Below are 24929 nucleotides of genomic sequence, written 5' to 3'. Positions count from 1 at the left end.
TGATCAATGACAGGGGGGTGATCACCCATATACACTCCCTGATCACCCCCTGTCATTGATCACCCCCCTGTAAGGCTCCATTCAGACGTCCGCATGTGTTTTGCGGATCCGATCCATGTATCCATGGATCCGTAAAAATCATACGGACGTCTGAATGGAGCCTTACAGGGGGGTGATCAATGACAGGGGGGTGATCAGGGAGTCTATATGGGTGATCACCCCCCTGTCATTGATCACCCCCCTGTCATTGATCACCCCCCCTGTAAGGCTCCATTCAGACATTTTTTTGGCCCAAGTTAGCGGAAATATATATATTTTTTTGTTTGTTTTTTCTTACTAAGTCTCATATTCCACTAACTTGTGTCAAAAAATAAAATCTCACATGAACTCACCATACCCGTCACGGAATGTAAATGCGTAACATTTTTAGACATTTATATTCCAGACTTCTTCTCACGCTTTAGGGCCCCTAAAAAGCCAGGGCAGTATAAATACCCCACATGTGACCCCATTTCGGAAAGAAGACACCCCAAGGTATTCCGTGAGGGGCATATTGAGTCCATGAAAGATTGAAATTTTTGTCCTAAGTTAGCGGAAAGTGAGACTTTGTGAGAAAAAACCAAAAAAAAAATCAATTTCCGCTAACTGATGCAAAAAAAAAAAATTCTATGAACTCGCCAGGCCCCTCATTGAATACCTTGGGGTGTCTTCTTTCCAAAGTGGGGTTACATGTGGGGTATTTATACTGCCCTGGCTTTTTAGGGGCCCGAAAGTGTGAGAAGAAGTCTGGGATCCAAATGTCTAAAAATGCCCTCCTAAAAGGAATTTGGGCACCTTTGCGCATCTAGGCTGCAAAAAAGTGTCACACATCTGGTATCGCCGTACTCAGGAGAAGTTGGGGAATGTGTTTTGGGGTGTCATTTTACATATACCTATGCTGGGTGAGAAAAATATCTTGGTCAAATGCCAACTTTGTTTAAAAAAATGGGAAAAGTTGTCTTTTGCCAAGATATTTCTCTCACCCAGCATGGGACTATGTAAAATTACACCCCAAAACACATTCCCCAACTTCTCCTGAGTACGGCGATACCAGATGTGTGACACTTTTTTGCAGCCAAGGTGGGCAAAGGGGCACACATTCCAAAGTGCACCTTTCGGATTTCGCAGACCATTTTTTACACATTTTGATTGCAAACTTCTTCTCACACATCTGGGCCCCTAGAATGCCAGGGCAGTATAACTACCCCACAAGTGACCCCATTTTGGAAAGAAGACACCCCAAGGTATTCCCTGAGGGGCACGGCGAGTTCCTAGAATTTTTTATTTTTTGTCACAAGTTAGCGGAAAATGATAATTTTTCTTTTTTTTCCTTTTTTCCTTACAGTGGAATACTTTCTCATATTCCACTAACTTGCGACAAAAAATAAAAAATTCTAGGAACTCGCCATGCCCCTCACGGAATACCTTGGGGTGTCTTCTTTCCAAAATGGGGTCACTTGTGGCGTAGTTATACTGCCCTGGCAATTTAGGGGCCCAAATGTGTGAGAAGTACTTTGCAATCAAAATGTGTAAAAAATGGCCTGCGAAATCCGAAAGGTGCACTTTGGAATATGTGCCCCTTTGCCCACCTTGGCTGCAAAAAAGTGTCACACATCTGGTATCGCCGTACTCAGGAGAAGTTGGGGAATGTGTTTTGGGGTGTCATTTTAAATATACCCATGCTGGGTGAGAGAAATATCTTGGCAAAAGACAACTTTTCCAATTTTTTTATACAAAGTTGGCATTTGACCAATATATTTCTCTCACCCAGCATGGGTATATGTAAAATGACACCCCAAAACACATTCCCCAACTTCTCCTGAGTACGGCGATACCAGATGTGTGACACTTTTTTGCAGCCAAGGTGGGCAAAGGGGCACACATTCCAGAGAGCACCTTTTCGGATTTCACAGGCCATTTTTTACACATTTTGATTGCAAACTACTTACCACACATTAGGGCCCCTAGAATGCCAGGGCAGTATAACTACGCCACAAGTGACCCCATTTTGGAAAGAAGACACGCCAAGGTATTCCGTGAGGGGCATGGCGAGTTCCTAGAATTTTTTATTTTTTGTCACAAGTTAGCGGAAAATGATGATTTTTTTTTTTTTCTTACAAAGTCTCATATTCCACTAACTTGTGACAAAAAATAAAAACTTCCATGAACTCACTATGCCCATCACAAAATACCTTGGGGTGTCTTCTTTCCAAAATGGGGTCACTTGTGGGGTAGTTATACTGCCCTGGCATTCTAGGGGCCCAGATGTGTGAGAAGAAGTTTGCAATCAAAATCTGTAAAAGACCGGTGAAATCCGAAAGGTGCTCTTTGGAATGTGTGCCCCTTTGCCCACCTAGGCTGCAAAAAAGTGTCACACATCTGGTATCGCCGTACTCAGGAGAAGTTGGGGGATGTTTTGGGGTGTCATTTTACATATACCCATGCGGGGTGAGAGAAATATCTTGGCAAAAGACAACTTTTCCAATTTGTTTATACAAAGTTGGCATTTGACCAAGATATTTTTCTCACCCAGCATGGGTATATGTAAAATGACACCCCAAAACACATTCCCCAACTTCTCCTGAGTACAGCGATACCAGATGTGTGACACTTTTTTGCAGCCAAGGTGGGCAAAGGGGCACATATTCCAAAGTGCACCTTTCGGATTTCGCAGGTCATTTTTTACACATTTTGATTGCAAAGTACTTCTCACACATTTGGGCCCCTAAATTGCCAGGGCAGTATAACTACCCCACAAGTGACCCCATTTTGGAAAGAAGACACCCCAAGGTATTCCGTGAGGGGCATGGCGAGTTCCTAGAATTTTTTATTTTTTGTCGCAAGTTAGTGGAATATGAGACTTTGTAAGAAAAAAATAAAATAAAATAAAAATCATCATTTTCCACTAACTTGTGACAAAAAATAAAAAGTTCCATGAACTCACTATGCCCATCAGCGAATACCTTAGGGTGCCTACTTTCCGAAATGGGGTCATTTGTGGGGGTTTTCTACTGTTTGGGCATTGTAGAACCTCAGGAAACATGACAGGTGCTCAGAAAGTCAGAGCTGCTTCAAAAAGCGGAAATTCACATTTTTGTACCATAGTTTGTAAACGCTATAACTTTTACCCAAACCATATTTTTTTTTTTGCCCAAACATTTTTTTTTATCAAAGACATGTAGAACTATAAATTTAGCGAAAAATGTATATATGGATGTCGTTTTTTTTGCAAAATTTTACAGCTGAAAGTGAAAAATGTCATTTTTTTGCAAAAAAATCGTTACATTTTGATTAATAACAAAAAAAGTTAAAATGTCAGCAGCAATAAAATACCACCAAATGAAAGCTCTATTAGTGAGAAGAAAAGGAGGTAAAATTCATTTGGGTGGTAAGTTGCATGACCGAGCGATAAACGGTGAAAGTAGTGTAGTGCAGAAGTGTAAAAAGTGGCCTGGTCATGAACGGGGTTTTAGCTAGCGGGGCTGAAGTGGTTAATAGCCATGATGACCATTAAGAGTATCTCATTTTGCCCTTTGGACTGTGTAATGCTCCTGCTTTCTTCCAGGAATGTGTTAACAACATATTCCTTGACTTGCTCAATATCTGTTTTGTGCTATACAAGGATGACATCTTGGTCTCCTCTCTTGACTTGACTACACATTAGAGACATATCTGTACCATCCTCCAGCATCTACAGGAGAACAGATTATATGCAAAATTTAAGAAGTGCCTTTTCAAGAAAGCATTCCTGGGTTCCTTTGTTGGGTTAATTATCTCCGATCACTGTATTCAGATGGACGCAGAGAAGCTGTCTGCTGTACTGAACTGGCCTTGTTTTATAGGTCTACAGCCAACGGTTCTTAGTCTTTGCTAATTATTATCAGCAATTAATTTCTCACTTTTGCATCCTAATTCTGCTCATAACCGGAAGCCAGAAGGAGTGTGAATGCTAACAAATGGACACCATAAGCTAAGTCTGTGTTTCAGTCCCTCAAGTGGACCTTCTCTTCTGCATTGATTCTCCACCGTCCAGATTTCTCCAAGCAGTTCTTTGTGAAGGCGGATGCATCCTCCGTGGGATCCAGATCTTCCTTCATCAGAAAGGAACCTCCAGCAAGATGGTTACCTGGGACTTTTTCTCAAAGTTTTTATCCTCTGCAGAGCAAAATTATTCTATAGGGGACAGAGCTATTAAGTTATTAAGTTGGTCCTGGAGAAGTGGTGTCATCTTCTGGAGGGCGCCTGCCATCCCATCATCATCTACACACATCACAAGATTTTGACCTACCTTTGGTCTGCTCAGCAAGTCATTCCTTGCCAAGCCCGGTGGTCGCTGTTCTTTGCTTGTTTTGATTTTATTGTGCATTTCTAACTGGCTGAGAAGAGTATAAAGGTGGATGTGGATACCCTCTCTCATTCATTTGACCCTGCTCACAGGGCAGAGGAGCCCCAGCATATCATTGATCCTGCCTGTATCATCTCTGTTGTTCCAGTTCTGCTTAAGGACTGCCTAGCAAGAAGTATGCCCCCATGTCCAAGAGGAAGTGGGTCCTGGCTTCGGTCATTGTTCTAAAATCACTGGTCACCCAGGCCTTCCCAAAACTACTAGACTGATTATGAAACGTTATTGGTGGCCTACTATTTCTCAGGATGCTAGGAATTTTACAGCCTCCTGTTCCACTTACTCCCAGAAAAAGACTCCAAAGCAAACACCTGTAGAACTATTACTACCCTTGGCAGTGTGAGATGCCCCATGGCAACACATAGCCATGGATTGTACAATTAATCTTCCTCCCTCCTCGGGATGCAAAAAAAGTCTGGATGGTAGCCAACCAATTTTCAAAAATGGCTCTCTTTGTACCTCTGTTTGGTCTCCCTTCTGGAAGTCAATTAGCCAACTTGTTACTGAAACACTGGGTAGTATATTTCTTTCCTCTGCTTATCATCAGCAGACAAATGGGCAGGTGGAATGCATTAGTCAGATCCTGGTCAACAATCTGCAACAGTTGATTTCTATAATTTTGTTGCTTTGCTGTCCTGCGCAGAGTGTTCCTACAAAAACCATCCCATTCAGTTGACCGGTAAGACCCCTTTCTTTTTTGTACACGATCACCAGTTGTGGACTCCTCTTCTGATACCTGTCTCTTCAGGAATCCTGGCAGCCAAATCTACTGTCAATAATAACTTCCAGATCTGGCAGGAGACTAAAGCTTCCCAGTTACAAGCTTCTGCTCACATGAAGAGGTCTGCTGATCACAGGACTCCACCGTAATTTTCTCCTGGGGACAAGGTGTTGCTTTCTTTCAAACACCACCATCAGACTCAAAGTATCCTCGTACCAGTTGGCACCCTGTTTCATTAGTCTTTTTAGGGTTTTGAGACAGTTAAATCCAGTCTTTTATAAGTTGCATTTCTCTTTCTCTTTATGCATCCCTAATTATTTTTATGTTATCATTTAGGGCATTTGTGTTCAACAGTTACTCCAGTTGTTTTGTTCCTGCTCCTAGTCCAGTTGGTTCTGAAAATAAGTACGAGGTCAAGGATACTCTGGACATGAATAAAGGTAAAATCTTTTTTTTGGTAAACTGGAAAGGTTTTGTTCCAGAAGAGAGATCTTGGGGACCTGCTTAAAATATTAAATGCACAAGCACTTCTGAATAAGTCTGTGAAGGTTCTCATTTATCCAGGCCATGGTATATCTGTAAGGAATAAATCAAGGTAACTGGACTTACTGTAGATTTCTTGAAAACGTTTCACTCGTTCTTCCAACGAGCTTTCTCAATTCACTTTATTCACTTCTGAATACATTTTTGCAGTTTATTTGGCCAAAAAGGAGAGGGTGTAAGGGGTGTTACTAATATAGCAGTGGCCCATGCTTGCTGCCGCTCTGCTTCTGGGCATGGCCACCATGAGTATGCTAGTCTTGGTAAATGTCCATTACTAGGTTTCTTCATATTTACCTCTCCACATTTCAACAGCCATAGCTTTTTTCCACTGATAGACTGGTATAAGGGTTGTTTTATAATACATTTTTACATTTACATGTTCACATTGTATTTTTTTTTATCACAGATATAGAAAACAGTGCTTTTAGTAATTTTCTACTGCTCATGTTTCACACTAAATAAAAATGTGTTAAATTGATTCTTTGCTAGAAAGAAAGGGTACAAGCACATAAGCACTGTGGCCTCTTTGGATTTGATCATCTAAGGACCCCTCTGTTCTCACATGTTACTATGATATGCCAGATGCTTTATCATACAAAATATTACAGAACTCAGTAAAACTTACTCCTTTTTCTAATGGGTCAAACCACAGTTCTTCACCAATTCGTGAAAGGGAGTGAAGCGCTTTTCCAAACACTAACATAAAAGAGAAAAGAATGCAGGTTGGTAATACTATGGTGAATAAGCAAAACATGCAGAAAACTTGTCACAGAAGAAACTTCACATAATAATATTATATACATGTAAATAGAAAATTTTATGAATTGGATTTGAAAAAGCAGGCTGATAACTTATATTTCATCTAGCTGACATTTTATACAAGTACTACAGCAGGAGAATGCTGGGCCACATGTACTTTTGTTTATGAAGTGAACCGTTTTATTAAAAGTTATGCAATTTTCTAACACATTTTTCAGTTCCTCAACATTTTCTAGATCTCTCCTGTCAGGTCTGTTTCAGATGGCCATATTTTCTGTTCGTGTGTACAATCGACTGCACACGCCAGATAGCACATGAACCCATAAAAGTCAATGGTGAGTTCACACCTTAGTACCTCAGTCTTTGCAGAAAAGCTTAGGGAATGGACTACTTTGGTCTGTGCCTCATGGAACACGGACCTAGAGCCTATTGTAGAAAATAAAGATAATTACAAACAGTAAGATCCCACAGGAGGTTGCCATGCTATAAATTACAGGAGAAAAGAAAAAATTATTATGTGGTCACTTGGACCTTAGTGTGTTTCTGAAACCTCTCTGATAATATTGTTTAAAAATAACTCTTTATTATAATCACTTTAAAACACATATAGCCACTAGGGATCAAAGGTTAAAACTCTCAGAAAGGTGAGTTCAGGGATATAATATCTTGTACTTATATGTGATTCACATGTTAATCCATGTCCTACCCCGAAGGGTTAACTGCACTCTGGATACTTGATTTTCTATATTATAAATAGATACCCTGTCTAAACTTCCTGCCTAAAATATGAAGCCTGTTTCCCTACATGTTTCGCCAAGCGATTCGGCGTCTTCAGGGGATACTACACAGGTAATGGTTGGGGGCGGGGTCAGGGCATTTAAACCCTCGGTTTACTTTGCGATTATGCGGCGGCCAATCGCTATTGCCTGCCTCATTATGCATCACCTCTACCTCAGCTGTAGGCGTCCTACCTATAGGTTGGAATCTGCTGATGTCATCGGCAGCGCCTGTGACGTCACTGGGGGTGCGCTGCGCATGCGCCATGCCAGCGCTAGCATCGGCGCTTGTTTGCTCTCTGCTGCGCATGCGCCAAGCTCTAAAACCTCCCGAGCCTGTTTGGGTTTTTCTGCGCGTGCTCTGGCTGGATACCCCTCACATCCTATCGTGGTTGACTGCGCATGCGCCTATACTTAGGAATTGTTTTACGGCTCTAAGTTGTCACCGCTAGCAGGTATCCCAGCTTTCAAAAGAGGGGACCGATAGGACAGTCAGGAGAATGATATTACCAAGAGGCTAGCATCCCTGAGGGATGAATCTATAGCACTGTATTGTGACATTCAATGGCATATAGCTTATATAATTCTCGATTGGACAATGTCTCTGATGGATATATATATATGTCACCCAGATGGGTACACACGTTATGTATACAGTATGTCGTCCTAAAAAATTACCACATATTAGATTTCATCTATATCACTATATCGCTATATTGTGTGATGTGCTATTTATATACATTTTTTATATATATTATAATATTTATGTATTTTTATATGTAAATCTTTATATTTTAATTCTAAGTGGTCAACCATTTATAACCAGCATGTGCAGTATACATAATCTTAGATGATATTACACGAGTGTGTCCCTTTTCTTTTATAGAAATTTTTATAATTAATTATGAACATATAGATATCACTTTAACCCTTATTTATATATATACTACTATATCGCTATATTATGTGCTGTATTATTTATATATATTTTTGTATTATTATATTTTTTATAGTTTTATTTTTTAATTTTTTAGATATTGGTTTATTATTTTTTATTATTTATATTTTTTATATAATTTTTGAATAATTATATTTATTTATATATTTTTTTATATTTTTTATTTTTTGATATATATATTTTTTATATTTTATTTTTAAAGGTTGACCATTTAGGACATACATGTACACAATACATCATCTGGGATGATACTCGGCGAGTGTGTACTTTGTCCTTTAATAACCATTTTTGATAAATAATTTATAAAAGTATGAATGTCACTTTTACCCATATTTAAACCATTGGGTCTTGCCTCTCAGTAATTGACTGCTCTAAATAATGTTGGCTTTTCTATCCATAGGGCTGTGACTCCAGGGATAGCGCCCCTCATCTCCAGGACTTCCAGCGGAGCGGCACATTCCCCCCAGGTAGGTCATATCTGTATTGCTGCCAACATACCAGTCAGAGATGCACCTCTTCATTGGCCCCTATAGAGTTGTGCCCCTGCCCCCTACATTTTCAGGAGAATAAACTATACTGATCCCTTTTCTTGAGTGGTTTAAGATTATATTCTTCATATATTTCTAAATTTAATGAAGACGCCGGTTAGTTTCAATTTACAAGAAAGAAGTAAAGGTAAAACCTTCATTCAGCCCATAAGGGGCCAGTGAGTAGGGACGATATATCCATTTCGTCTCCTCTTGTTGTAACTTGCGGTTTAGAAATATATGAAAAATATAATCTTAAACCACTCAAGAAAAGGGATCAGTATAGTTTATTCTCCTGAAAATGTAGGGGGCAGGGGCACAACTTAATAGGGGCCAATGAAGAGGTGCATCTCTGACTGGTATGTTGGCAGCAATAAAGATATGACCTACCTGGGGGGAATGTGCCGCTCCGCTGGAAGTCCTGGAGATGAGGGGCGCTATCCCTGGAGTCACAGCCCTATGGATAGAAAAGCCAACATTATTTAGAGCAGTCAATTACTGAGAGGCAAGACCCAATGGTTTAAATATGGGTAAAAGTGACATTCATACTTTTATAAATTATTTATCAAAAATGGTTATTAAAGGACAAAGTACACACTCGCCGAGTATCATCCCAGATGATGTATTGTGTACATGTATGTCCTAAATGGTCAACCTTTAAAAATAAAATATAAAAAATATATATAAAAAAATATATAATTAAATAAATATAATTATTAAAAAATTATATAAAAAATATAAAAAAATAAAAAATATAAATAATAAAAAATAATAAAACAATATCTAAAAAAAAATTAAAAATTAAAAATATAATAACACAAAAATATATATAAATAATACAGCACATAATATAGCGATATAGTAGTATATATATAAATAAGGGTTAAAGTGATATCTATATGCTCATATAAAAATGTCTATAAAAGAAAAGGGACACACTCGTGTAATATCATCTAAGATTATGTATACTGCACATGCTGGTTATAAATGGTTGACCACTTAGAATTAAAATATAAAGATTTACATATAAAAATACATAAATATTATAATAGATATAAAAAATGTATATAAATAGCACATCACACAATATAGCGATATAGTCATATAGATGAAATCTAATATGTGGTAATTTTTTAGGACGACATACTGTATACATAACGTGTGTACCCATCTGGGTGACATATATATATCCATCAGACACATTGTCCAATCGAGAATTATATAAGCTATATGCCATTGAATGTCACAATACAGTGCTATAGATTCATCCCTCAGGGATGCTAGCCTCCTGGTAATATCATTCTCCTGACTGTCCTATCGGTCCCCTCTTTTGAAAGCTGGGATACCTGCTGGCGGTGACAACTTAGAGCCATAGAACAATTCCTAAGTATAGGCGCATGCGCAGTCAACTACGATAGGATGTGAGGGGTATTCAGCCAGAGCACGCGCAGAAAAACCCAAACAGGCTCGGGAGGTTTTAGAGCTTGGCGCATGCGCAGCAGAGAGCAATCAAGCGCCGAGGCTAGCGCTGGCATGGCGCATGCGCGGCGCACCACCAGTGACGTCACAGGCGCTGCCGATGACATCAGCAGATTCCAACCTATAGGTAGGACGCCTACAGCTGACGTAGAGGTGATGCATAATGAGGCAGGCAATAGCGATTGGCGCCGCATAATCGCAAAGTAAACCGAAATGCCCTGACCCCGCCCCCAACCATTACCTGTGTAGTATCCCCTGAAGATGCCGAATCGCTTGGCGAAACATGTAGGGAAACAGGCTTCAGATTTTAGGCAGGAAGTTTAGACAGGGTATCTATAATATAGAAAATCAAGTATCCAGAGTGCAGTTAACCCTTCGGGGTAGGACATGGATTAACATGTGAATCACATATAAGTACAGGATATTATATCCCTGAACTCACCTTCCTGAGAGTTTTAACCTTTGATCCCTAGTGGCTATATGTGTTTTAAAGTGATTATAATAAAGAGTTATTTTTAAACAATATTATCAGAGAGGTTGCAGAAACACACTAAGGTCCAAGTGACCACATAATAACATTGTAGAAAATAGTCTCAGACGGTTGTCAGGTCAGTGCCCTACATGAAGATATGGACCTCACCGCGTATTAAAGTCGTGTATTGCAGCCACATCACGGACAATTTTTAATACGGCAGTTTGACTTATGGTATCCCTAAATTTGTTAGCATATATCTAGGTTTGCACCTCTTTATTCATTGAAAAGGTAGCATGCTGTAACAAGAAGGGAAAAATTTATAAACTGCTTCTCATCACTTTTGCAGCATAGAAAAGTTGTAAACTATATGGCGCAAGCCATATTTGTGAAATAATTTTAGATTTTTCACACCTTTTAACACTTTAGAAAAATGGTATAAGTGGTATAAAAAGTGGGTCAGGGACAGATTTATCATAACTTATGCAAAAAATTGGCATAAATTACACAAAACCCCATGGTTGTGAAGAAAGTTTAAATACAGGGACAAAAGCACATTGAAGACAATGATGGCCCACAAAGCCAAAACCAAGCATCAGGAAGGAGATAGGTATGCATCCCTTGAAAAGTCCCCCTGGGTATTGAATCACGTTCACAGATTTTCCCCTACACAGTGGCACACTGGACACCCACTGTGCAGGGAACTGCAACACTTGAATGGGGCCATAGGCAGTTACCTACACCAGCACTGCAACCCATTTATTCTGAGGACTGAATGCGATCATGTCTATGCCATCACTTTATAAGATGGGCTAAAACCGAACAAAGTTTTTTACACTCTGATCACGCTGAAGTGAAGAGGAAGAATACGAGGAGGCAGGCTAACCCAGTCCTGCTCCCCTCTGCTCCAGCAGCACCTACAGAGTGCTTTGGAGTTAAAAGCCAACATATATGCTGATGTGGTAGGTCCCTTCTTCACTGTTCTCATCCCAGGGCAAGGATGATGTGGGAAGCAGCACAGGTGTAATATTTTGTGGCTACGTGTGTATACTATGGCACTTAAAGGATAACTATCATTTTTTATTTTATTTGCTAGTTTATTAGAGCTAGGCATGTATACCTGAGTTAGTCTGTCAATGATTGTCAAAAGATCTGTAATTACCTTACAATAACAGCTTTCATTAATGTCTCCTTTCCCTTTCCACTGCTCCCTTAAAAGACTGTTTCTAGGGCTCATCTGTCTCCCAACTTAATGTAAACAGGAGACAGAGGGGCGTGTCTCTCAGTAATCCAATCTGATTGACTGTCAGGAAGCTGCTGGCTACAGCAAGTGTGTATGGGAAGTGAGGGAAAGCAGTTTTGGCCTCAGAGAACTGGCAGAGGAGCCATCCTGAGAAGATCCTCATATTGATTGTAGGATTCAAGACAGCCATAACTAAGGGGAAAACTCAAGGAAAACGATGGTATGTGAAGAAAATAAAGATTGCTTTATGCATAATGCTGCCGCTGCAGTAACATATGCTAAAATTTATTTTTTGATGAAAACATGACAGTTATCCTTTAAGGAAACAGGGATCAGTACAGTTGGTGCCTGCAGTCTGCATTTGGAGGGCAGTCCACCAGTTGAGTAATGCTGGCCTAGATCATCACACTACTTTTTTCCATAAAGCATCCTGGTGCCATCTATTTCCCAGGTAAGCTGTCCACATGCTGTAAAAGAAAATGCAGACCAGCCTGCCTTCTTCCTTTGCTCCACACACCAGTTCTGATGCTTATGTGCTCATTGTAGGTGATTATGATGGTGGACAGGGATCAGCATGGATACTCTGAAAAGTTGTGATGCACTGTGGGAGAAACTTATCATGCCCTGTACTCCAGAACTCTGGCTTCAAAAAGTCTCTTAATAGGGACTTTGCAACTTTTTGAGTCTACCTGATGTAAAAGGATTTTGGGCGGTGTAAATTTTGGCCCTCTCTATTAACATACTGTTCCCTTGCGTCCTGAAAAGCGTATCTACTAGGACTGTGACTAAGACTTGACACGCTATATACTAATAAAATATATTAATCATACACTACTGAGTCTTTTACCTTCAATTAATGTATAATATATATATGTATATATATATATATATATATATATAAAGCGAAGAAGTAGGACTGCACTCCAAAATGTAGCAAAATAGCAGTGATTTATTCACCCATAATATGGCAGGTCTTGCGACGTTTCGGCTCACAAGAGCCTTCCTCAAGCATGGTAACAGTGAAAATGAGAGCATATAAAGGCATTTACAAAGTGTCCAACCCACAAAGGTGTGGTCACAATCAACTGCAATTACATACATCTGATTGAAATCAATAAAGTGCAAATACATAAAGTGACAAGTGCTGAATAATGTACAACTCTAGGTATACATATGTGTACAATACTTTGTATAGGTAAATTCACAATTAAATAAGTGACATATTGAATGTGGATCACAGAGATACGGCCTTCAGTGGCGATGGGGCCCACATATACCATCGCGTTCGTTGCGAGTCTTCAACTCCTCAGTGCGCATGTTCACACTGACCTCATGATGTGAGTCATGGTGTAAAGTTCGCGCGCATGCGGTCCATGCGATCGGCGCAAAGGCACCATTTTGCTTAAGGGAATCTTCCCTACAATTCTATTTGTATTGTATGTGACTGTTATATCAATAGAATCGATTTATACACACGCGACCGCTGTAGGGATCTCCTACAAACACCAGCCTCTGGACCGGGATCCCGACCTTGCGAGCGAGACACCTGACCAGAAGGCCGTGAATGCCAGAGGAGAGCATTTCCATGTTCTCCGCTGGCAGTCCAGGCCCATTGCTGGTAATTTAAGCAGTCATGAAGAGATATTCACTCTCATATAGACAGTCATATCATATGAATATAAAAGTACAGATATATATCTAAAGTAACGCATGGATGTAAAGACGCTGATGTCCACGCTGGGCCGCATCATCCACAGAGGCAAAAATTCAAGGATCCACATCCAATAGTGTGAAAATATATAAAACCTAAAAACAAAGAGAGAGGAATAAATATTTCCAAATATGTTACAGATATATATTGATCTTTTCACGGTTATCTTACACCAATATACCGATATAAGGAGGACAAGAACACATATATGCAACTGGACTAAGAACGATCCGCAAATCCACAACACTGTCACCTGAACTCGATGTTAAGACCATTAGGGTGCAAGCTGTCAAGATCATAAATCCAGCGTAACTCTCTTTTTTTCAAGAGAGTTAAGCGGTCACCACCTCTTCTAGGGAGCCTGACCTGATCAATGATCAAACATCTTAGATCCCGCTCAGAGTGTCCTAGGGATCCAAAATGTCTGGATACTGGTAGATCAGTACGTTTATTCCTTATTGAGTTTCTGTGGTTATTCAACCTAACTTTTAATTCTGTAGAGGTTTCCCCAACATATAGTAGGTTACAGGGGCAGGCCAACACATATATCACATATGACGAGGAACAGTTTAAATGGAACTTTATGGGGTATTCTTTATTTGTGAACGGATGTACAAAAGACTTAGCTTTGCAGATATATTGACAATTGACGCAACCGAGACACAGAAAACATCCGAGGCCCGGCTGCGCCAATGTCCGCTGCACACTGATCTTCTTCGGACCTGTATCAGCCCTGACCAATTGATCTTTAAGGTTTTTATTTTTACGGTACGATAGAAGAGGAGGGAGTTTGAATTCTGGAACATCTACAATAGACCTGCTTAAGATACTACAATTATTTTTGAGGATACGACCTATCTCCAAAGAGCATTCAGAGTAGGTGGACCTGAATGGTATTCTTTGAGTTTTTTTTAGTTTTATTAGGGGTAGTTGGTATTGTTTCGGTATTCGTGTCTAGAATTTTATTTTTGTGTGTATCTAATAATTTGCGGGGATAGCCCCGGTCCCTGAATTTACAAGCCATCGTTTCCAATGTGTCTAACAATTCAGTGTGGTCAGAGACAATGCGTTTCGTACGTAAAAATTGTGAATGAGGAAGGTGTTTCACTAAACTGCGTGGGTGATTGCTTTCGTATCGCAGGATAGTGTTTCTATCGGTCGGCTTAACATACAATCCTGTGCCAATTGCACCATCAACCAATTTCACATTGGTATCCAAGAATGATAATTGCGTCTTGGAGTATGATACAGTGTATTGAAGATCCGGGTCTATACTGTTGAGGTATATATGGAACTCACTCAATTGTGATTCCGTACCAGACCACAAGAGAAAGACGTCATCTATGTATCTCCACCACCTGATCACATGTTGAAAGTGGTGGGACACATAGATAAAGTCTTCCTCCATGTGTCGCATGTAGATATTTGCATACGTTGGGGCCACATTGGACCCCATCGCCACGCCATAATGAATTATTTTGTAAACGCTTTGAGATGTTATCGAATAGGTATTCACTTGACTATATTTTATTAAACATCAATTTTTTGCAAATAGAAGTGGCCTCACTCTCAGAGGAACTGTTAGAGGTAGAACGGACATTGCAGACACAATTATCTGCCGACGAGCTTATTTTATATAAAGAGGAAATCAAAATTCAACTTGATAAGTTTCAGATGGAACTGGAGGAAGGGAAAAGGAGCAAGTGGTCACGTGATGTGGACGACTACAAACGAGGTGATATATACACCTGGCAAACCGACCAGCCATCAATGAGCTCCAATCGTGATAATAGGAGAAGGAAAAAGTATACTCCATTGCCCACAGATGAAGATAAAGCTTTTTTAGGGGTGGATCCAGAGATAAAGAAAGGAAAAGAACAAGAACCAGGAGGGGAGGTCGCCGGTATAGAAGATAAGGGAAAACAGCGACAGAACAGAACCAGACTGCAATCAACAAAAGCGCCATCTCAGAGAAAGAGACAATAGTCTTTAATCTATCCTCAGTTGAACTGACCGAAGCCCAACTGAGTGTCCTGTCCAAGGGTCTCACCTTTTGCCCGAGCACAAAGGTAAATTGGTTTGACTTAGAGATGGATTTAACTGATTTTTTTTGTTCCCTTAGACTTAAAATATTCTTTAAGGGACGCAATGTAAATATACAAACATGTTCCAGCGAATTTTCACTTAGGGGATTAAATCTGTTTAATAAAAGCGCCTTTTTTCCTAATGTAGACGAACCTGCGATAGAGGCCTATATTTCTGCAGTTCAACGAGATGTCAGTATGCTGAAATCCCGATATGGGGATACAGCTAGAGTAAGCAACCCTAATCTGACCACTGCTGAAATAGAGGCCCTATCCCAACTCAAGAACAACCCCCAGTTAACTATCAAACCGGCCGATAAGGGCGGTGGGGTAGTTGTTCTTGATACGCAAAAGTATATTAAGGAAATTGAACGTCAATTGAATGATATAAATGTGTATGGTGTATTACAAGGTGACCCGAAATTTCGCATTATGGCTATTATCAACAGGAGCCTATTCGATGCGGTGGCCGGGGGTATTATAGATGAGGGATTGAGGGAGTATTTGATGATTACTACTCCCATTACTCCCGTCATATATATATTACCTAAGGTCCATAAGAGCTTGGTGGACCCCCCCGGCCGCCCCATCGTATCTGGCTCTGATTCTGTCTTCAGTAGGATATCCATCTTTCTAGACAGGATACTCAGAGAATTCTCAATGGCTGGAAAATCCTATATAAAAGATACAGGCGATTTTTTAGAACAACTGAGGGCTGTGGACATCAGTGACATGCAGACTGTGACTCTCGTGTCCTTTGATGTTGTGTCTTTATACACATCAATAGGGCATGAGAAGGGCATCAGTGCAGTCAACAAATATTTGGATGACTCGCCCGTAACACAGAATGCAAAATGTTTTATAAATACTCTACTGAGACTGATTCTTGAAAATAATTACTTTTTGTTTCAAGACACTTTCTATAATCAGAAACGTGGCGTGGCGATGGGGTCCAATGTGGCCCCAACGTATGCAAATATCTACATGCGACACATGGAGGAAGACTTTATCTATGTGTCCCACCACTCTCAACATGTGATCAGGTGGTGGAGATACATAGATGACTTCTTCCTCCTGTGGTCTGGTACGGAATCACAATTGAGTGAGTTCCATATATACCTCAACAGTATAGACCCGGATCTTCAATACACTGTATCATACTCCAAGACGCAATTATCATTCTTGGATACCAATGTGAAATTGGTTGATGGTGCAATTGGCACAGGATTGTATGTTAAGCTGACCGATAGAAACACTATCCTGCGATACGAAAGCAATCACCCACGCAGTTTAGTGAAACACCTTCCTCATTCACAATTTTTACGTACGAAACGCATTGTCTCTGACCACACTGAATTGTTAGACACATTGGAAACGATGGCTTGTAAATTCAGGGACCGGGGCTATCCCCGCAAATTATTAGATACACACAAAAATAAAATTCTAGACACGAATACCGAAACAATACCAACTACCCCTAATAAAACAAAAAAAACTCAAAGAATACCATTCAGGTCCACCTACTCTGAATGCTCTTTGGAGATAGGTCGTATCCTCAAAAATAATTAGAGTATCTTAAGCAGGTCTATTGTAGATGTTCCAGAATTCAAACTCCCTCCTCTTCTATCGTACCGTAAAAATAAAAACCTTAAAGATCAATTGGTCAGGGCTGATACAGGTCCGAAGAAGATCAGTGTGCAGCGGACATTGGCGCAGCCGGGCCTCGGATGTTTTCCGTGTCTCGGTTGCGTCAATTGTCAATATATCTGCAAAGCTAAGTCTTTTGTACATCCGTTCACAAATAAAGAATACCCCATAAAGTTCCATTTAAACTGTTCCTCGTCATATGTGATATATGTGTTGGCCTGCCCCTGTAACCTACTATATGTTGGGGAAACCTCTACAGAATTAAAAGTTAGGTTGAATAACCACAGAAACTCAATAAGGAAGAAACGTACTGATCTACCAGTATCCAGACATTTTGGATCCCTAGGACACTCTGAGCGGGATCTAAGATGTTTGATCATTGATCAGGTCAGGCTCCCTAGAAGAGGTGGTGACCGCTTAACTCTCTTGAAAAAAAGAGAGTTACGCTGGATTTATGATCTTGACAGCTTGCACCCTAATGGTCTTAACATCGAGTTCAGGTGACAGTGTTGTGGATTTGCGGATCGTTCTTAGTCCAGTTGCATATATGTGTTCTTGTCCTCCTTATATCGGTATATTGGTGTAAGATAACCGTGAAAAGATCAATATATATCTGTAACATATTTGGAAATATTTATTCCTCTCTCTTTGTTTTTAGGTTTTATATATTTTCACACTATTGGATGTGGATCCTTGAATTTTTGCCTCTGTGGATGATGCGGCCCAGCGTGGACATCAGCGTCTTTACATCCATGCGTTACTTTAGAGGCTGGTGTTTGTAGGAGATCCCTACAGCGGTCGCGTGTGTATAAATCGATTCTATTGATATAACAGTCACATACAATACAAATAGAATTGTAGGGAAGATTCCCTTAAGCAAAATGGTGCCTTTGCGCCGATCGCATGGACCGCATGCGCGCGAACTTTACACCATGACTCACATCATGAGGTCAGTGTGAACATGCGCACTGAGGAGTTGAAGACTCGCAACGAACGCGATGGTATATGTGGGCCCCATCGCCACTGAAGGCCGTATCTCTGTGATCCACATTCAATATGTCACTTATTTAATTGTGAATTTACCTATACAAAGTATTGTACACATATGTATACCTAGAGTTGTACATTATTCAGCACTTGTCACTTTATGTATTTGCACTTTATTGATTTCAATCAGATGTATGTAATTGCAGTTGATTGTGACCACACCTTTGTGGGTTGGACACTTTGTAAATGCCTTTATATGCTCTCATTTTCACTGTTACCATGCTTGAGGAAGGCTCTTGTGAGCCGAAACGTCGCAAGACCTGCCATATTATGGGTGAATAAATCACTGCTATTTTGCTACATTTTGGAGTGCAGTCCTACTTCTTTGCTTTGTACAATTTTGGGGTTCGCCACTGCCCTGCGTTGGACCTTGCACCCTTACTCTGGTGGTGCTCCCATTGGACTTTTTTCATCTTATATATATATATATATATATATAAATATATTGTGGGGTTTTGCTCTGGTAGACAGGATTAGCGGATGCAGTATAGAGGCAACAACAAGTTCTTTGGATCAAACAGTTAAGTGTTTTATTCACACTTTAGGCAAGTGACAAAACAACCAGTCATAAACAAGCAAAAAATCACCTTGTGGTGTTGGTGGTAATTCACACCATGCTGCAATTCTGTCTCAAAGAGTCCTTGAGCATAGCAGCACCAACCTTTTTTTCACGCCAAACAGGTAGCAAGCCTTTATCCAGACACAAGGCTCCCAGATCCCAACACAGAGACCTGGCTTCTGAACCCAGCTGTCTCTTAACCACTTCAGCCCCCCTAGCTTAAACACCCTTAATGACCAGACTACTTTTTACAATTCTGCACTACACTACTTTCACCGTTTATTGCTCGGTCATACAACTTACCGCCCAAATGAATTTTACCTCCTTTTCTTTTCACTAATAGAGCTTTCATTTGGTGGTATTTCATTGCTGCTGACATTTTTAAATTTTTTGATATTAATCGAAATTTTTCACTTTCGGTTGTAAAATTTTTCTATTAAAACTACATTTCTATATACATTTCTCTCTAAATTTATTGTTCTACATGTCTTTGATTAAAAAAAATGCAATAAGTGTATATTTATTGGTTTGGGTAAAAGTTATAGCGTTTACAAACTATGGTGCAAAAATGTGAATTTCCGCTTTTTGAAGCAGCTCTGACTTTCTGAGCACCTGTCATGTTTCCTGAGGTTCTACAATGCCCAGACAGTAGAAACACCCCACAAATGTCCCCATTCCGGAAAGTAGACACCCTAAGGTATTTGCTGATGGGCATAGTGAGTTCATTGAAGTTTTTATTTTTTGTCACAAGTTAGCGGAAAATGTTTTTTTTTTTTTTTGTTTTTTGTTTTACAAAGTCTCATATTCCACTAAATTGTGACAAAAAATAAAATTTTACATGAACTAACCATACCCCTCACGGAATACCTTGGGGTGTCTTCTTTCCAAAATGGGGTCACATGTGGGGTATTTATACTGCCCTGGCATTTTAAGGGCCCTAAAGCGTGAGAAGTAGTTTGGAATCCAAATTCGCAAAAATGCCCTGTGAAATCCTGAAAGTACTCATTGGAAATTGGGCCCATTTGCGCATCTTGGCTGCAAAAAAGTGTCACACATGTGGTATCGCCGTACTCAGAAGAAGTAGGGCAATATGTTTTGGGGTGTATTTTTACATATACCCATGCTGGGTGAGAGAAATATCTCTCTAAAAGACAACTTTTCCCATTTTTTTATACAAAGTTGTCATTTGACAGAGATATTTCTCTCACCCAGCATGGGTATATGTAAAAAGACACCCCAAAACACATTGCCCTACTTCTCCCGAGTATGGCGATACCACATGTGTGACACTTTTTTGCAGCCAAGATGCGCAAAGGGGCCAAAATGAGTACCATTTAGGAGGGCATTTTTAGGCATTTGGATTCCAGACTTCTCACACTTTAGGGCCCCTAAAATGTCAAGGCAGTATAAATACCCCACAAGTGACCCCATTTTGGAAAGAAGACACAAGTTTTTTGGCACAAGTTAGCGGAAAATGATTTTGTAAGAGAAAAAAAAAATAATAATAATCATTTTCCCCTAACTTGTGACAATAAAAATATATATTCTAGGAACTCGCCATGCCCCTCACGGAATACCTTGGGGTGTCTTCTTTCCAAAATGGGGTCACTTATGGGGTATTTATACTGCCCTGGCATTTTAGGGGCCCTAAAGCTTGAGAAGAAGTCTGGAATATAAATGTCTAAAAATGTTTACGCATTTGGATTCCGTGAGGGGTATGGTGAGTTCATGTGAGATTTTATTTTTTGTCACAAGTTAGTGGAATATGAGACTTTGTAGCAAAAAAAATTATAATTTCCGCTAACTTGTGCCAAAAAAAAATTCTTCTATGAACTCGCCATGCCCCTCAAAAGTGATCTTTTTATAGCGCCGCAGCGATTTTACGGTGTTTTTGCAGTGATCAAAAAAAATTCTGTCACTGCGGTGGGGCGGACTGAACGCAAGTTTGCGCACAAGATCAGGCCTGATCGGGCGAACACTGCGTTTTTTGTAGAGCCTATAGAACATGTCCTATTCTTGTCCGCAATTGCTGACAAGAAAAGGTATTTTCTATATAGTTCTGGCAATGTGCGGATCCGCAAAATGCAGAAAGCACATTGCCGGTGTCCGTGTTTTGCATATCTGCGGTGTCTGTGTTTTGCGGATCTTCAAAACACATACGGAAGTCTGAATGGAGCCTAACAGGGGGGTGATCAATGACAGGGGGTGATCAGGGAGTCTATATGGGGTGATCAGGGGTTAATAAGTGACAGGGGGGTTGGGGGTGTAGTGTAGTGGTGTTTGGTGCTACTTACAGAGCTACCTGTATCCTCTGGTACTAGCCCACATACAGTACATGCCTGCATACAGGTGCCAGCACATCTCCTGCGTTGCATTATGCAGCGTCGGAGTTGTCCGGCATTCTGTTGGGCAGAGGTTTCCACCAGAAGAGATCCTCTGCCACATTTGTCCAGTTGCCTGGATGGCTTCCCTCCCCAGCAAGGGGATCTTTTAGGATACTGAAGGTTTTTTCATTTTTGTGTTTTCATTTTTCTTCCCTGTCTTACTGGAGCCATAACTTTTTTATTTTTCATATCCAGTATCGATATGAGGGCTTGTTATTTGTGGGACAAGTTTTACTTTCTAATGCCACCATTTAATATGGCATACAAATGGGGTGGAATTGGAAATAAAAAACACAATTCCTCCCCAGTTTTATGGGTTTTGTCCCTGCGGGGTTGCCTTTGTGGCAAAACTGACCCGTGCCCTTCATTCTCTGGGTCAGTACGATTACAATGATACCACATATATATAGGTTTTATATGTCTAAATACTGAAAAAATAAATGAAAACTGATCACGGCATCTAAAGGCTGTAATGACCGGGATCGACATGACAGCTATGGCACCCATACAGCACTAGTAGCGAACAAGTTAAAGGGGACATACATTATATATATATATAAAACTGACTTCAAATATTCCCCTTATGATAAAATCCCCCCATGTGCTCTGACACCTGAGAGCATGCATTAATTTTTTCAGTAATCTGTGCTACAGTAGCTCGTCTGTGAGAATGGACCAGACAGACTAGCTTTTGCTTCTAAGGCTACTTTCACACTAGCGTTCGTCGGTCCGCTCGTGAGCTCCGTTTGAAGGAGCTCACGAGCGGACCCGAACGCAGCCGTCCAGCCCTGATGCAGTCTGAATGGAGCGGATCCGCTCAGACTGCATCAGTCTGGCGGCGTTCAGCCTCCGCTCCGCTCGCCTCCGCACGGACAGGCGGACAGCTGAACGCTGCTTGCAGCGTTCGGGTGTCCGCCTGGCCGTGCGGAGGCGTGCGGATCCGCCCAGACTTACAATGTAAGTCAATGGGGACGGATCCGTTTAAAGATGCCACAATATGGCTCAATCTTCAGGCGGATCCGTCCCCCATTGACTTTACATTGAAAGTCTGGACGGATCCGTACGAGGCTATTTTCACACTTAGCTGTTATATGCTAAAAATAATGCAGACGGATCCGTTCTGAACGGAGCCTCCGTCTGCATTATTATGATCGGATCCGTTCAGAACGGATCCGATCGAACGCTAGTGTGAAAGTAGCCTAAGAGCATGAAGAGAATAAATGAGCTTTGGGAACCCAAGACCCTGTCACTGGTTGTCCTCCCTTGAATGAATTTAGCTGAAGTCTAGCTAGAATCTGACCCCTGTCAAAGTTGGTCATATCCTTAATTTTTTTCTTCTTCAGCACATGGGCCAGATTTATCATTACTCTGACAGCTCACTCCACTTTCACATATGGCTAAAGTCAGATTTATGATCGGCCCTTTAAGACTGTAATAAATGTGGTTTGACGGTAGCAGTTTATCCGTCAGTAAGCGGCTTTATAAAAGTCGCGCGGCTTTACGAAAAAGTTGCATGTTCCAATAAAAAGTCGCATAAGATAAGCATGGTCCTCACTGGAGTGAAATTGTGCAATTATTAGCGACTTTTTAAATTGTTGCAATAGTAAATCTGTCTAGAGATTCATTTACATAAGAAAACACGCCCACTTTCAAAAAAATGGCGAGCATAGAGCAGAGCCGAAAAAAGAAGTGATTGCACAAAAATTTGCGACTTTTTCACTCCAATATTCTGACTTGAGCTAATGATAAATCTGGCCCATGAACTTTAAAAACTGACTGCTCACATGCTGCCTGATATGGCAGCTGTCATTGTAACATAATGTTATTCTGATTGATGCATGTTACAAAATGCAATTCCCTACTATATATAAATATTAATAATATTTATTTCTATAGCGTCACCATATTCCGCAGCGCTTTACAGATTCAGAGGGTTCATTTACAAAACAAAACACATCACAAAGTAGCTGACTAATATACAACTGAAACACTAGGAGTGAGGGCCCTGCTCACAAGAGCTTACAATCTATGAGGTAATGTGGGTGACACAAAAGGTAGTGTTTTTTTGTGTGATTGTGATATGTAGTAGTCAAGCCATTATTGCACTGAAAGCAGTGGTGTAGGCCAATCTCCTTCTGTTAGAAGATCAAGTTCAGGTCTGTGGAGTTGGTGGTGGAGGGGTTACTCGGGGAACAGTCATTTTAGAAAACTCGATAAGCCTGCCTGAAAAGATGTGTTTTAAAGGCACGTTTGATGGTAGGAAAGTTGGGAATTGACCTGATATTCTGGGACAGAGCATTCTAGAGAGTAGGTGCAGCTCGAGAAGACAGGAGTGAGAGGTACAAATTTTGGACAGAACGGAGAGCACGAGTAGGGTGGTAGACAGAAATGATGTAGGAGATGTGTGGAGTTGCAGCACTGTGGAGAGCTTTGTGGGTAAGATCTTTGAACTGTATTCTCTGGTGGAGGGGCAACCAGTGAAGTGACTGGCACAGGCTTGCAGCATTTGTATAGCGGATGGATAGATAGATGAGCCTGGCTGCAGCATTTAGGACAGGCTGAAGGGGGAAGAGTTTTGTTAGAGGGAGACCAAATAGTAATGAGTTGCAGTAGTCAAGACGAGACTGAATCAAGGCTACAACAAGAGTTTTTGCCATTTCCACTGTAAGAAAATGGCGGATTCTGGAGATATTCTTGAGGTGTAGACGTCAAAAGTGAGCAAGTGACTGGATATGGGGAACAAAGGAAAGATCTGAGTCAAACGTGGCCCAGTGGCCACAGACCGAAATTAAAATATTAAGTTTATGTGGGTTAGTAAATGGGGGAAAGACAAGAAGTTCAGTTTTTGATAGAGAGAGGACATGATGGTGGAGACAGCTACCAGACAATTACTGGTGTTTTGGAGTAAAGCAGGGATGATGTCAGGAGATGAAATGTATAGTTGGGTGTCGTCAGCATAGAGATGGTACTGAAAGCCAAATCTACTTATAGTCTGTCCAGTGGGGGCTGTGTAGAGGGAGAAGAGTAGAGGACCTAGTACTGAAACCTGAGGAACACCAACATCAAGAAAAAAAGTAGAACCAGTGAAAGATACACTAAAGGAGCGGCCAGAGAAATAGGAAAATAACCAGGAGAGAGCAGTACCCTTAAGGCCAATTGAGTGGAGCATGGTGAGGAGGAGTTTGTGGTCTACGATATCAAACACTGCAGAGAGATCCAGAAGAATCAGTAGTGAATAATCACCATTCCTTTTTGCTGTCAGGAGATCGGTACACACTTTAGTAAGGGCAGTTTCTGTAGAGTGGAGAGGGTGAAAGGCAGATTGTAAGGGGTCAAGAAGAGAGTTTGCAGAGAGCTAGCTTATTAAGAGAGAGTAGACAAAACGTTCAAAGAGTTTAGAGATGAAGGGGAGGATAGAAACTGGTCAGTAGCAGTACAGGTCAGGTCAAGAGATGTTTTTTAGTAGTGGGGATATAACAGAATGTTTGAAAGAAAACGGAAAGATACCAAAAGAGAGGTTAAATATTGTAGCAAGGTGAGTAATGACAGCCGGGGAGAGGGACTGGAGGGGTGTGAGG

General features: G+C 40.7%; 1 protein-coding gene across 1 annotated transcript in view; it reads right to left on the bottom strand.

Moving 5' to 3' along the window:
- RAD9B (RAD9 checkpoint clamp component B) overlaps positions 1 to 10098 on the bottom strand; it is a 40933-nt gene extending 30835 nt beyond the window's left edge. Inside the window, exons 1-3 of the mRNA XM_044282103.1 lie at positions 10072 to 10098; positions 9116 to 9182; positions 6331 to 6401 (exon numbers count right to left, since the gene is read on the bottom strand). Coding sequence (XP_044138038.1) covers positions 6331 to 6401; positions 9116 to 9182; positions 10072 to 10098 — 165 coding nt within the window. The remainder of the gene's footprint in view (positions 1 to 6330; positions 6402 to 9115; positions 9183 to 10071) is intronic.
- Positions 10099 to 24929: the final 14831 nt, after the last annotated feature.

The sequence above is a fragment of the Bufo gargarizans genome, chromosome 1, assembly GCF_014858855.1.
Source record: "Bufo gargarizans isolate SCDJY-AF-19 chromosome 1, ASM1485885v1, whole genome shotgun sequence".
Taxonomy (NCBI): domain Eukaryota; kingdom Metazoa; phylum Chordata; class Amphibia; order Anura; family Bufonidae; genus Bufo; species Bufo gargarizans.
This window is presented reverse-complemented; position numbering and strand designations above follow the sequence as displayed.